Consider the following 14,036-nt stretch of genomic DNA (forward strand, 5'->3'; position numbering starts at 1 on the left):
CACTCCCAAGATGGATGACATTCTTAGTATTGTTATGTGACTTTTAGGGTTTCTCAATATAAACAAAGGTAAACACAAATGATTTCTTAATGTCCCAGATGCTTTTTTACACATGAAAAGATAGCTCTCTATATAGGATTTGTGTACATTAGTTTTTTGATTAATATGCCCTGGTAATTTTTTTTCCTATGGTTTCACAGAAAATGTCTTCATTCATTTTTTCTAGCTGTATAGTATTCCATTGGGTTGATACACTTTGACTGTCCTTACTGATGAACATATGGATTGAGTCAACATTTTGTTACTAACAACAGTGTGTGTGCAACCTTGTATGTACCTTTACTAAAGGTGTGGTATATTTGTAAATTCCCAAGGTGAAACTTCCAGGTCAAAGACCAGCCCTGCAGTACTTCACAGACCTTTTCAGTTATTCTGTGCTGGTCCAGGTGGACTATATTTTAAAATAAACTAACTGTTCTTAGGTTCACTGATTTTGACAATACCCTGTGCACTTGAACAGGGACTGAAACGAAAGTCATCCTCAGTACTTTGCCCCACTCCTGCAGGCTAGCATGCTGTTAGGACAGAGCCTGGGCTGGCTCATCTGTCCCATGTCATGAACTCACCTCTCTCACATCATTTGAGGAAGACAGACAAGAGACAATTCACATTCACTTCATCTTAAAACTCAAAGAAATTCAACTGAGGCCATCAGAAAACCTTACCCCAAGAATTGTGTCATAGAACAAAACTATGATATTAAATTCTAGTATCTGAAAAAATTGCTATACAGCTAATTCCTGTCATAGTCTCTGCGTATAGCAGACAGCGATTATGGTTATTCTGTTTTTCTTTCTTCTTTGAAAACTATTTTGTTTCATGGTAAACAATCTGGTCAGTGGTTCTCAAAGCGTGGGAGTCAGACCAGCAGATCAGCATCTTCCGGGAACTTGCTAGAAATGCCAATTCTCCGGTCCCATCCTGCACCTACTGAATCAAACTTGAGGGGATCCTGAAGTCTGTGGCTTTCTTGGTCTTTGTGGTGGTGGTGGTGCCTGGAATCAAGCTCAGGGCCTCACAAATGCTAAGCACACACACTACCACTGAGCCACACCCCAGCCCTCTGTAATCTATTTTAACAAGCTCTTCGGGTGATTCTGATGTGCCCTAAATTTGAGTTCCACTGCTTTGAGGTAGCAGGTAGGAAGGCAGTATCTCCACCCTCCCAGAAACAGCAACTTCTAGAATTAAGACTTAAATGGTAGTGGTGGCAAAAGCCTGGTTCTAAGAAATACCAGATCAACTATTAAGAGCCCTATTTCATCATTGCTTTCTTACTTATCCAGGCAGCTTACAAAGACCCTGACAATGCTGAGCCAAGATTTTCCAGGTAACTGTTTTCCATCTAGTGGTTTCCAAACTCTTTTTCCAGCCTGATTTCCCATTCATTATATGTTTTAAAGGGAAATAAGAAGATGCAAACTCGAGAACTTCAGATTAACTCATTCCTAAATTTATTACACAAACAACCTGCAAAACCCCTTCTCTCTTCCACACATTCAAAACCTATTCTCCTCTCATATAAGATGAAAGCCACTTTGCAGTCTATGATCTTGAGAGTTAACAATCAATCATCTTACCAGGTGTATATGCCAAACACTTGACACTCCTAAAACCAGTTCTCTACTTACACAAACGGTTTTTCTCCAGTATGAATCAGGAGGTGGCGACTCAGATGGTAGTCTCTGACGAAGGCCTTGCCACAGCCTTCATAGTCACAAGCAAACGGTCTCTAGCAGGAAGAAAAGAAAACATGTCAATCCTGCCCTAGAGATTAACTCTGGTATTTCTTTAAAAGCATAAAATGTTTAGTAGGAAAAGTCAGATTCCCTCTCCAGAGATGATGTCACTCAGAAAGCAAGTTGAACACCTGCTATTCTCAGGCAAGACCAGGTTTTCCTGCATGAACTTGCACAGCACAAATGCCACAACTTCTCACGACATCACTATAGAATTTTGTTCTATGGCTATCACCTGCAATAAGCAGGTCATGGCACAGCACTGCTAACCTGCTTCTAACTGGTGTCAGGCTTCCCCAGCAACTCCCTCTTAAAGATCACTTTGGTATTAGGACAGCCTGTCTGCACAAATCACCACAGCCTGATTTCATCGCCCAAAGCTAGGGCAGAGGAAGGAGCGGGTTCTGTCTCATCCTGGACAAGCCCAGTGTCTGTGCTAAGAGAATGCCAAGCACAGCTACAGGAAAATGTTTCACACCTCAAAGAGCTTCTAGATGCTGAGGCAAAGCAAACAGCCCTGATTGCAACCATTATTTGGGACCCAGGAGGTGAGAAGGGCCTCAAGTGAGACTCAGGGAAGCCAAGGAATCTGCCCACTTTCCCAGTTTTTGGCAGAGCCAAGTTAGGCAATGCCTCAGCAGAAGGCCCTTAATTTCTTAAGCTGAGGCCTGCATCCTTGCCTTTGCTCCTTGCATCTGTCCTAATTTACAGGTCACCCTCTCCATGTGTGCTCATGGTCCCAATTCTCTTCCTCTCCAGTTGTCGAAGGCTGACTGCCTCTAGCTCTTGCTTTTCCTCACCCAGAATTCCATTCTGAATCTATAGGGAAAACCAAAACATATCCCCAGTTTCATGTGTCCAACCATGGAAAGCACACCACCATGACATCCAAGAGGGAGGTACTAAGACCTCAGTGAGAGGGTTGAGAGTAAAGTCAGTGGACAGGGAGGCACAAGTAGTGAGCAGCATTACCTCCCAAGGGCACAGCCACAGAACCTTGCTTGGCTTACCAAGGAGCACACTCAGTAAGTATGTGTCAGTTAATGGGTGTGTGAGATGTGGGACAACACAGATAGATGACTTCAAGTTTTCCAACCTGTGTAACAAAGCTGGCAACACCAATATCCAAAATACAACAGAGGTCTAAAAGGAAAGGCAAGCTCTAACTTGAACGCACTGGCTAAATGGATCCCCAAATTTGGGACAAGGATGGCCATCAGTCTTCAAAGGCAGCAGAGGGTGAGAATGCTTGACTGCATTTCATGATGGGGGTGGCCTGGAAGTTAGGGTAGGTGTAACAAGCAAAGGGAGTGATGCAGCCCTGGCCAATGGCATTCCTCTGAGGCACTGCCTATCCTGGCCCTGCCCCAAACTGGCAAAGTGGGCCGAGTCCTTACTCTGAGTCTTGTTTTCCTCACCTGCAACCCAGAATGTCACATCACACAACTTTATCCAACATCCTCCAAAAGCTTCCACTGCCCTCAAAATAAACTCCTACTCTGAACTACAAGCGACCCCACCGGCCTCTCAGACCTCACCTAATCACAGCGGCCCGCTTTCCACCCAGGTCTCCTCGGCCATTCTTTCTGCCTGACTCAAACGTCTGACCGGCTGGATCCTTCTCATTCAGCTCCCAGTGAGGCCTTGCCTTTACTTTCTTCCTGCCTAGTTCTCGTCCGTGGCAGCAAAGCCCGGCCTGTTCTGTTCAGACCTCTCTCCATGAACGAATGGGCACGCGCTGCTCGCACACGCCGGGCTCTCGGAAGTTACCCTCCGTCCCGCTCTAGGAGTCGGTGCCGAGGGCGGACATGCAGTGTGGTGGGCTGTCTAACCGTGCGGTATCTACACACTGCCGGAAGGTGCCTGATGGGCAGGCTCAAGATCCACGGAGAAAGGCCTGAGAATGAAGCCGCGAGCCGTGGCAAAGACCTAGCGGCCCTAGAACTTCTTGTCACTTCCTCAGCTCCTTTCCTAACCTAAGACCAGGCTGCCCGGGCGGAACGCGCCAGCAAAGCTGCGGCACCCGGCGAGACAGGGCGGCTGCGCGGCGGGGCTGGAGCCCCCCGGGGAGCCCCGCGCGCGGTCGTTCCGTTACCTCCCCGGTGTGCTTGCACAGGTGCGCGTCTAGCTTCCAGGCCTTGTTGTAACTGGCGCTGCAGTCGGGGAAGGAGCAGATGAACCGCCTAGGGAGCGCGCAGGGCGGCGCGGGGCTCCCGCCGGCTGCCACGAACGCGTCGGCGATGGTCAAGGACGACACCGCCTCGGCAACCGAGGCCGGCTGCTCCAGGGCGCCCGGGTCCCCGCCCACGGGGCCAGGCGCGCGGCCAGGTGCCGCGAACCCGAGGGCGCGGTGCCACGCTCCCGGGACACCCGCTGTCCGGAACACTTCCTGGAGCGCGGCCCCGCGGGCATCAGGCCCCGCCTCTGCGCCGCGGCCGCGCACGTTCTGAAAGGCCCCGCGGAGGGTCCGGGCCGCGCATGCGCCGGAGTCCTGTCCGCGCCCGGAAGCCCTGCGTACCCAGGTGAGAGGCCGAGGGTTTCCCAATCTGCAGTACAGGGCTCCCAGGCAGCACAAATGCGAAGCAGTGCTTAACTGTGACTAGTTTCCCATCCGCCACTTCCCTCTAGAAACTGCTAACCTTGCATCCGTTAGCCTGTTCGTTGACATCATGGGATTGCGCTCTGTGGATTCCATTCCTTGCCTACTGTCCAGGTTCTTCTGCTGCAAACCCAGAATAGTGGATCCCAAGCTTGTCTGCTCGTTGGAACCTCTTAGAGATTTTCAAAGCCCAGAGTGTAACTGAACCATTTAAGCCATAGTCTTGTGAAACAGGGAGGGTAGAAAGAGGCATCAGTATTTTTTAAAACCCAAATGATTACAAAGTAAAGGCAAGCATGCAAACCACAACTCTATGGCCTTCCTGCTTATACTGGTCTCTGAACTGTCAGCATCTCTAAAGACAGGAATCTTAAACGCACTTGAATCAGGGAGATCTCCCAGTGATTGGATGTACATGCAATTTGGGGGAGCATTGTTGAGAGGTTTGAATATGGGTAGCATGGTTTATGAGAATCACATATTTAAAGGATAAATCTGAATGGCAAGGACACTGTGGATTGTCTGATGTTCCATCAGGTTCATCTTTTCATAACCTGCACCTTTCCAAATCATTAAGTTAGCAGCTGTATGAGTATGATGAACAGGTCTCTGCACAGTTTGGCAAACAAGCCAGGGCTTTGATAATCTGAACTGGAATCCTCACATAGTACTTCGGAAAATCATTCTCATTATCTTGAAAATGGGGGAAATGGGAATAAAGCCTGAGAGGGAACTCGTGTGAACAGGACTGAGGGTGTCTGTGATGTAGGCCTATATGTTGCTTTCCTGGTTTACTGCTCCAGCTCCTTCCAAGGGAGAAATCCACATGTATCCTTCCCACAACTCTGGAAGTGTGACATGGTTTCCCTTGTGCTTTTTTTAGCTTCCTCCTTCTGTTGCTTCGTGAACATGGCCAGAGTGCATGGTGCATCTCTGAGATCCTCCTTTCTCTGTTGGCCACTTGACCCCATATAGCACACCATTGCTCTTTTCCTGTCTCCTAGGCTAATTGTTCTTCCACCTTCTTACCTTGGCTCTCATGTGTTCATAGTCAGCAACAGCAAAACATGGGCTTTCAGCCTCAGTCACCTGGCTTTGGATTCTCACTAAATGTATTAACTGTAGCACTTTGAGTATGGGTCTTTGAATTTCTTTTACCTTAAAACTGGAATTGTTATTACCTACTTGTTAATGTGTTTTAGTCAGCTCTTTTGCTGCTAGAACAACTGTAGGGGAGGAAAGGTTTATTTGAGGGTTCATGGTTTCAGAGATCACAATCCACAGATAGGAGCCTCCATTCCTTGGGGCTCAAGGTGAGGTAGAACAACATGGAGGAAGAGTGTGGCAGAGGGAAGCAGCTCAAATGGTGATCAGAAATCAGAAAGCCACTCCAGGCACCAAATAGGAATACATAGCCCATAGCCACGCCCCGAGTGAATCACTTCCTGCAGCCGCACTCCACCTGTCTCCATTTACCACTCAGTCAATCCCATCAGGGATTAATCCACTGATTAAGTTAAGGCTATAACCCAATCATCTCTCCTCCAAACCTTGCATTGTCTTACATGTGAGCTTTTGGGGGACACCACATCTAAACCATAAGGCCATTTTTAGAATTAAATGAGATCATTACCAAACCCAAAGTGCATCCCATGGGGAAATCAGTATCAGAGAGAGGAGTGTAGGGGAGAAAGAAAGGCTTTCTTCAGGGGTTGAAGAATGGAGAGGTGGGAGCTCTGCTTTCACACCAGCTTCTCAACTCTAGGGTTTGAGGGTTTACAGATATAGAATAGAAATAATGGTGTGGAGGAGTCAAGAAAAGGGAAGATATTTATGTATCTTCTGAATACATAAGATCCTCCAGGAATTCCCGTGTCACCTCTTCACTCCTTTCATGGTCTGGTGTTTCCTATCATGGTGGCTGGTGTGCCTTGAAGTGAGAGGTGAGTGGCTGGGCAAGCCTAGGTCAAGTTAACCCTGGATTGTAATTTAAGAGCAAACATTTCTCAAATGATCAACAACAGGATTGAGTAGAATCTAACTCAAGAGTTAAGGCAGCAAAGGAGATGCATGCAATATGGAGACAAAGATGTCAAGCATTTTCACCCATTGGACATCTGCAGGCCCAATAGAGAGTTAGTGTTTTCAGCAAAAGGGACCTTCAAGTCTCTGAAAAGTAACCTAGGCAACCTTAATCACCATAACTCATTTGGCAGAAGTATTATCTACAACAAAGCTAGTAGGAGATTAATAATGTATTGCCCAGCTCTGTGACCTCCAGAATTAGTGATTTTTAAGTTAACCAAGAACAAGTAGATTTTTCTTCAGTAATGACATATGCTAGGCCACGTGTACCACCAACCTCCAGGTGTCCCAACAACTCTCCATGTAAATTAAGCAGCTAACAGAATCTGGGCCGTGCTATCCACTCAGTTAATATTGGTGTGTTCTATTCCTTCTCTTTCTTTCCCTGAATTGATCCATGGCTTTACAGCTTTCCTCTCTGCAGTTTACTCCCCTATGTGTTTTTCCAGTGCCCCACATTTCTAAAGTGAATTTTTTCCTGAATATTAAGCAGTCATCTCAAACTCAATATAATTTGTAAGTCAAGCAATATCACCATCTGTCTACTCACATCATCATCTGCCTGTTTTTCTCCCTGTCAACAATGTGAGAATTCTCCCAGTTATGAAAACTTAGAACAGTGCTTCTCAACCCTGACTGCACATTAGAGTCACTGAGAGCTTTTGAAAATGATGATTCTTGGGCGCCTAACCCCACCAGTGAAATGAGTCTATGATTCCGAAGTGAAAACCATGGAAAATACCACCTGCTCCTTCCTCTGCCCTTCCCTCCCTGGTTTTTACATACGTCCTGTCCATTCTCCCTCTCAACAGGGTTTCCTGTCTTTACATTCTCCTGCCTCTAATCTCTCCTACATGCGCTGCCAGCTTCTTCTCCCTAAAACATCTGAGATTTTATAGGTTTAAGTTTGAAAGACTAATATTCTCAAAGCATTTTTATTTCTCAAAGTATTATTCCTATAATTCTGGTGACGATGCTTAGATGGGGAATGAGAGACCAGTGTTCAGACTCCTCCAGGCCAGGATCGAGTCCATCATCCTCTAGACAAGCATCACCTGAGCACTGCAGCCCCCAGCTGCCTTGACTGACTTTGAATTTTTGTGACTCTCCTTTCTGTGGTATTAATTAGATGGTCCTCAAATGTGTTGGGCTATTTTTAACTGTCTGGGCATAGAATTTCCTCTTTCCCTGACCTTGGTTTAATCACTGAAAGGTCAGGGATTGGAAGATGCTCTTCTTGAATCCTCAGTAGCAAAGTGAGATGCATACATGAAGGATTGACTTCATTTTTTTGTTAGTTGAATGAATATAACCATGAATACATGGTGTGAAATCTTAAGGGTTTTACATGAATGTCTTCATTGAGGAGTATCTGGTGTGCAAGGAACACTATTACACTCACTAATTCATGTGAAAGGAATTTAGTGGAAGGATACCAGGCTATAAGGATACCTTTGCCTATTCACACTTTCTTCATCATCATAGAAATTTTAAGGATTCACAAAAATAGAGCTAATAGTAGAAAGAACCCCATTGGACCCATCACAACCACCATCAATTTTTTGCCATTTTGGTTTCATTTCCCTGCCTCCACCCCCAACCTGGGACCCACAGACCTATAAACTCAGCGTGCCCAACCCCACTCTCCTTCTGCCCTTCCCTTCCTACATGATCTCCTTGCCTCCGCGAGAGGTGCCACCATCCACCCAGCTGGCTCACGTGGCTACTTCCCTCTTGCCCTCTTCATTTACTACATAATCCATCACTGTTGATTTTACTTCTTCATGATCAGTTACACCCAAGAAAGACTCTGATCCTCTAGTTCCCATGATGAGTTGTGATTCTATCAGAAAAGGAGTTTTCGGGTTGAATCAGCCCACCCTCCAACCATGTGCAGAGATTTCTGCTGCGCAGGGGCTGTTCTTCCCCCACACTGCTCCAGATGTTTCCAGATCTGTTATTCTACCAAGCCTTAGCACTTCTAACACCATCTCAGCTGCTGTGATTTTATTATGAAAGTAGCATATTGAAAACCTGGTTTGGGCTGGGGAGATAGCTCGGCTGGTAGAGTGCTTGCCTCACAAGCACAAGGCCCTGAGTTCAATCCCCAGTACCACTCCCCCCCCAAAAAAAACAAAAAAACCCTGGTTCACCTCCTCTCTTGCTATCCCCATCCAATAATTAAGGAAGGATTAATCTCAGAAGTAGCATAAAATGGGAAAACAAAATCCCTTCCAGCTCTAACCTTCTACGATTCTTTGGCAACTCACTGAGACCCTGTTTCGAAATAAAATACAAAATAGGCCTGAGGATGTGACTCAGTGGTTGAGTGCCCTGAGTTCAATCCCCAGTACCCATCTCCCCCGCAAAAGCAGCCATTGTCATCAGTAGTGTAGGAGCTCTGGACTTAAGGAGGTGATCATAGAAGTATAGAACATCTGAGTGGTCAGGTAAGATGCCAGCTCAGTCATGGTGGTGGTTACAAGCATGAACTTTAGAGTTTGCAGACCTAACTTTGAATCCTGGCTATACTGTGTACTGTTTGACCTCGAGGCAGTAATTTAATGCCACCAAAGTTCATGTTTTTCATATAATGACGATAATGACATATGTGCCACACAGTATACTGAGAATTATATAAGGCAATTAATTCAAACGAGGTGCTTAACCCAGGACCCAGAACATAGTAAATAAACAAAAAATCGTAGCCTATTTGTGTATGTGTGTGAGATCACAGAAGATTGGGACGTCCATCTTACTGGTAAATTCTCCTCCTTGCCTTCCTTGTTTATTGATTTTCACACTTTAATGAAAACAAACTACTGTGCTGAAGAAGTTTACGTAGCAAGCAATTGAGAGTGGTCTCTGACGAGCAGCCAACTAGGAACTGAGGTGCTCAGTCAGCAATCCTGAGAATGGAATCCTGCCAACAATCCTGTGAGTTTGGAGTGGATACTGCCCCAGTCAGACCTGCAGATGAAACATGAACCCTTACTGACTGCATCCTGAGAGAGACCCTGAAGCAGAGAAACCTGAAACATAAGCACAATTAAGCTGTGACCAGATTCATGACCTACAGAAACTATGAGATAAGAAGTGTGTGTTGGCTTAAGCCCCCAAGTTTGGGGCAGATTTGTTATGTGGCATAACTAATACACAGAGTCAAAGATTTTTCTCCACACAATAAGTCTAGACCTGGTGGTTCTGAACCCACATGAAGAATAGATTCATGTGGGTTCAAAACCATCTACAAATGGGGTCAGGAGCGTTCTGAATGAGAGGGTTCTGGTGGAAAGGGGGAGGGGCTCTGACATCAAACTCATCCATTTTACAAGTTTCTTCCTAACCAAAAATCATACACATAATGTAAAAAAGAAAGAGTGCATTTCTAGTGATAACTGGATAAAATCTCATGAATGTGGACCATCTGTAAAACCTTTAATATGAAATTCCTTTATCTTTATTTTATTTTATTTTACAGTACCGGGAATTGGCCCAGGGGCACTCTGCCACTGAGCGACATCCCTAGCCCTTTTTATTTTGAAATTGCTCAAACTTGCAAGCCTTCTGCCTCAACACCCTTCTCCAGTTATTGGAACCATAGTTGTACCAACAGACCCCACTCTAGTTTTACCCTTATTTTCCACATTAACTTCTCTTGGATTGGTCCAGGATCGCTGAAGTAGTTACCTATGACTATTGTCCCGGTGGATCAGGCAAGGAATCAGGACATCATCCCTAAAAATGCCTTTACTTTAAAGAATCAGAACTACATGCTCTGCTGCTTCTTTCATGAACCACATAGTATGGTAGAAAGACCTTTGGATTGGGCTCCAATGGCCACTAATTACTTGAGTCTGATTTTGGGTGATTCTTCCCAACTTGGATTACCTCATCTACAAAATGGAGGCAATCATGTCCTAAATCCCTCACTGAATTGTTATGAGCATCACCTGATATCTTGGCAAGCTATTTAACCTCTTTCTACCTCAGTTTTCTCATCAGTCAATTGAGGACCAGAGTACCTCACAATCTGGAAGGATTAATCAACGAAACACATGGAAAACACAGAGCAAAATACACCAGTAAGAGGAACAGCTCAGGAGACCTTAGCTCTTGCCACCATCATGACAGTGATCTACGTGAACACCTTCGCCAGTCATGGAAGGTTATATGTCTATAAACTGTTGTTGGCAATGTGTTCTCAAATATTGGGTCAGATAAAAGGTGCCTGAATAAAAAAGCCCTGTTTCATTGCCCAAGGTCAGCCCCAAGTGAGCTTCACTTTGCCTCTGGATTGGGCAGGAGAGATTCTCACCGCTCAGCCACATTCTTACCATGCTCCAGTGTCTCAGAAACCTTGAGGTGTCACTGCCTGTCTGGTCACTGGGTTAGGACCTGACCCCCAAGCTTGTGTCTTTGTCCTTGTTCCCAACTGTATGGTGTCAGCAGATTCCTCACCCTTTCTTCGCATCTGTTCTTTGAATGTTCCCCTTGACTTCCATTGACGTTTGCTTATCTGGAATCATCGAGTGGACAGTGTTTAGACAGACACAGGTCCATTTTGCCTTCTTGATTATTAGCTCATCACATAATTCCCGCCTGGCTTCTGTAATTAGCCCCCTTCTCACTTGGTCAGATCATCACATTTTCCTGCAGCTCTAATTGCCCCATCAGAGTACTGCCACAAGCCTGTGCTTAATCACTCCCATCCACTTCAAATCCATTTTGGTCTGCAGTCGCCAGATTCCATCTAGTGAGTGAGGCTTAATTGCTCTCTGATTACCCACAGGGTCAGGTGCTTGAATGCACAGTTTCCATCCACAGAACATGCAAGATTTTTGTGTTTGCTAATTTCCTCTGACAGCTTTTTCCACTGAGCCATCAGAAATGCCCCTGGCAGAGGTGGGCAGACACTTTAGAGAGTCCTTCTGGATGTCTTCTGGGCTTACTTTTGGGGTAGAATCCACCCATCTCCTTTCACCTCTACTGCTGCCATTTTGATCTGTTCTATCAGGGTCTCATCTGGCTTCCAAGTGCAGTCAGCATCTGACCCCAAGTGCAACCCTGTCCAAGCCTTTCTTCACACTGCTGCTAAGAGATCCCTCCCAAATGCCAGGGATTTCAGTGACACCCCCACCCCAGCCCTTAGGATAAAGTCTCAGTTCCTTTCTAGGACACTTGCAAGGCCTCAGAGGAGCTGGCATCATTTCCTGGCTTCATTTCTCACCACCTCCATGATGGCCACGCACAGGGAGCTTTCTTCATTACTCAATTCACCTTTCTCTCGCTTCCCTTTGGACCATCCCTTATACAGTCAGCCCTCTGTATTGGAGGGTTCTCATTTACTAATTCCACCAACCCTGTTTTGAAAAGAAGTTTAAAAAAAAAAAAAGATGTATCTTCATTGAAAATGTACGGACATTTTTTTCTTATCCTCATTTTCTCAGCTCTCTAGGATAGCAACTATTTACACAGCACATGTGTTATGCTAGGTATTATGAATAACACAGTGATGATAAAAGCAGATGGCAGGGTTGCACAGGTCCTATGCAAATACGGTGCCTTTTTGTACAAGGGACTTGAGCATCCTTGGATTTTGGTATCTCTGGGGATCCTGGAACCATTTCTGGAATCCATAGATGTCCAAGGACCACTTCACTGTCTTTTGGTGTGTGTACCCTCTCCTTGCCTGCTGTTGTCCCTCAGAATCTGCAAATGCCTACTCATCCATCAGGTGGCAACTGGGCACAGCTCCTCCAGTTGGCCAACTGTTCCTGCTCCATGCCCCCCGACACTTGCACTTCCCATCTCACAGCTTAACGGCATTTTACTGCAGTTATACATTGAGTTAATCTTCCCTGGCAGCATACAGAATCTGTAGAGCCACCTCTCTGTATCTTATTCACCATCGTATCCCCCGCACCTATCATGGCTTGGCACTTGGTAGGTGCCAACAAATGTTTCTTAACTGAATCAGTAAATTTCCCACCACTGTTGTGAAGCAGCAGAGATAACAGTGGACGTTTTTATGGCAAATAGGTATTAGTCCAGGCAACATTTCATATGAAACATAAATGCTTGGCTTTAGTAGAAGACTTAATCATTGCTTTCTAACATGCTAATAATGCTTTATTTATTTATTTTATTTCTCTCACATACTTCACAAGTTCCTGGTATCTTACGAACTAGCTTTGAAATAACCTTCCCCTCACTTTTTCCTTTCAATCATATTAGGTCAATTTTTGACCAGTTTCTATATTTTAAGCACTATCTCAATCTCCACACACCACCAAGGTTTGTGAGGCAGATGTTAGTATTTGTACTCATCGGTGAGTAAGACTCTTAGATTCTTAGATAGTGACCCCATGTAATGGGCCACAGGCCTGTTCATTTGTTCCTAAGATTCTCCTCAATGTCCCCACATGTGCTTGTCCCCACATCTACAGGTCGTATAGAGTCCTGTTGAGTACACCCAAACTAATGTAAATGGAGGTGTTTATTTAACAACTACATCATCACATTTTTACCCTGCTTGAGGCTAGGGGATCATTTGTACTGCATACCTGACTGCACAGAGCAAGAGCACTTCAATTTTTAAAAATCTTCTTTGAGAAATTTATTTCACTCCAAAAAAACCTTTTATTAATCCTCCTTAGCAATCAAGGGCCCAGAGGCTGGAGGCTCCCCCTTATACAGAAGGGGGAACAGCTGTCCCTGCTGTGGGGTAGTGCTTTGTTAGCAAAGTGCCTCAGGCTCTCACATGTTTCTGAACTTAGTGTTTTATGCTTTTATTTCCTCTACTCTGTGGTCATGACTCTGGCCTTCTTTGGATTTCACTGGGGTACCTAAACAGTGGGCACAAGCCTGTCCAGCCATTCACAAGTACTACCATATCTTTACCCTGGACACATGAGTTGCTCTTCTCTCTTCCTGTGGTCAACACCAAATCCTTCCTGTTAAAAAATTGGCAGAGTGCTGGGCACAGTGGTGCACACCTGTAATCCCAACTTCTCAGGGGGCTGAGTCAGGAGGATCACAAGTTTGAGGACAGTCTCAGCAACTTAGCAAGATCCTGTCTCAAAATAAAAAATAAAAGGGCCAGAGATATGGCTCAGTGGTAGAGCACCCCTGAGCTCAATCCATAATCATAATGCCCTAAATTCTGTAGACACAAGACATCTCCAGGATTTCCTCCAAAGCAGAAAGATGATTGGACAAGAATGGTTTCTTGAATCACCCCTCCTGAAGAGGATGGGAGAAGCCAGAGCCCTTAGCCCAGACTGTCGGAGACCTAGTGGTCTCCAGCTCCTATGGGGGCAGGTTTGCAACTTGAAGCAGGTTCTCTCCCTCTTGGAATTTTCAAGCTATTGGGTTTGTCCTACTCCAAAGTCCATTCTGAGGGGATTCCCAGCATTCCTAGGCTATGCCAGTCAGTACTGTGAGACAAAAGAGATGATGAGAGCACAGGGTGCTTTTGGTCCAGTCTCTTCTTGCTGGTCTCTGAGTCAGCTTCAGAGACTGGAGCTATCCCTCTTTACATGGAAGAGTGT

General features: G+C 45.5%; 1 protein-coding gene across 1 annotated transcript in view; it reads right to left on the reverse strand.

Annotated features, from left to right (window-relative positions):
* Positions 1-14,036, reverse strand: part of GTF3A (general transcription factor IIIA) — a gene marked incomplete at its 5' end in the record, with an annotated part of 51,774 nt that overhangs the window by 7,846 nt on the left and 29,892 nt on the right. Inside the window, 3 exons of the mRNA XM_079138413.1 lie at positions 1,692-1,792; positions 3,895-4,345; positions 4,439-4,568. Coding sequence (XP_078994539.1) covers positions 1,692-1,792; positions 3,895-4,345; positions 4,439-4,568 — 682 coding nt within the window. The remainder of the gene's footprint in view (positions 1-1,691; positions 1,793-3,894; positions 4,346-4,438; positions 4,569-14,036) is intronic.

Source organism: Sciurus vulgaris (assembly GCF_902686455.1).
Source record: "Sciurus vulgaris genome assembly, chromosome: 4".
In the NCBI taxonomy this organism is placed as follows: Eukaryota; Metazoa; Chordata; class Mammalia; order Rodentia; family Sciuridae; genus Sciurus; species Sciurus vulgaris.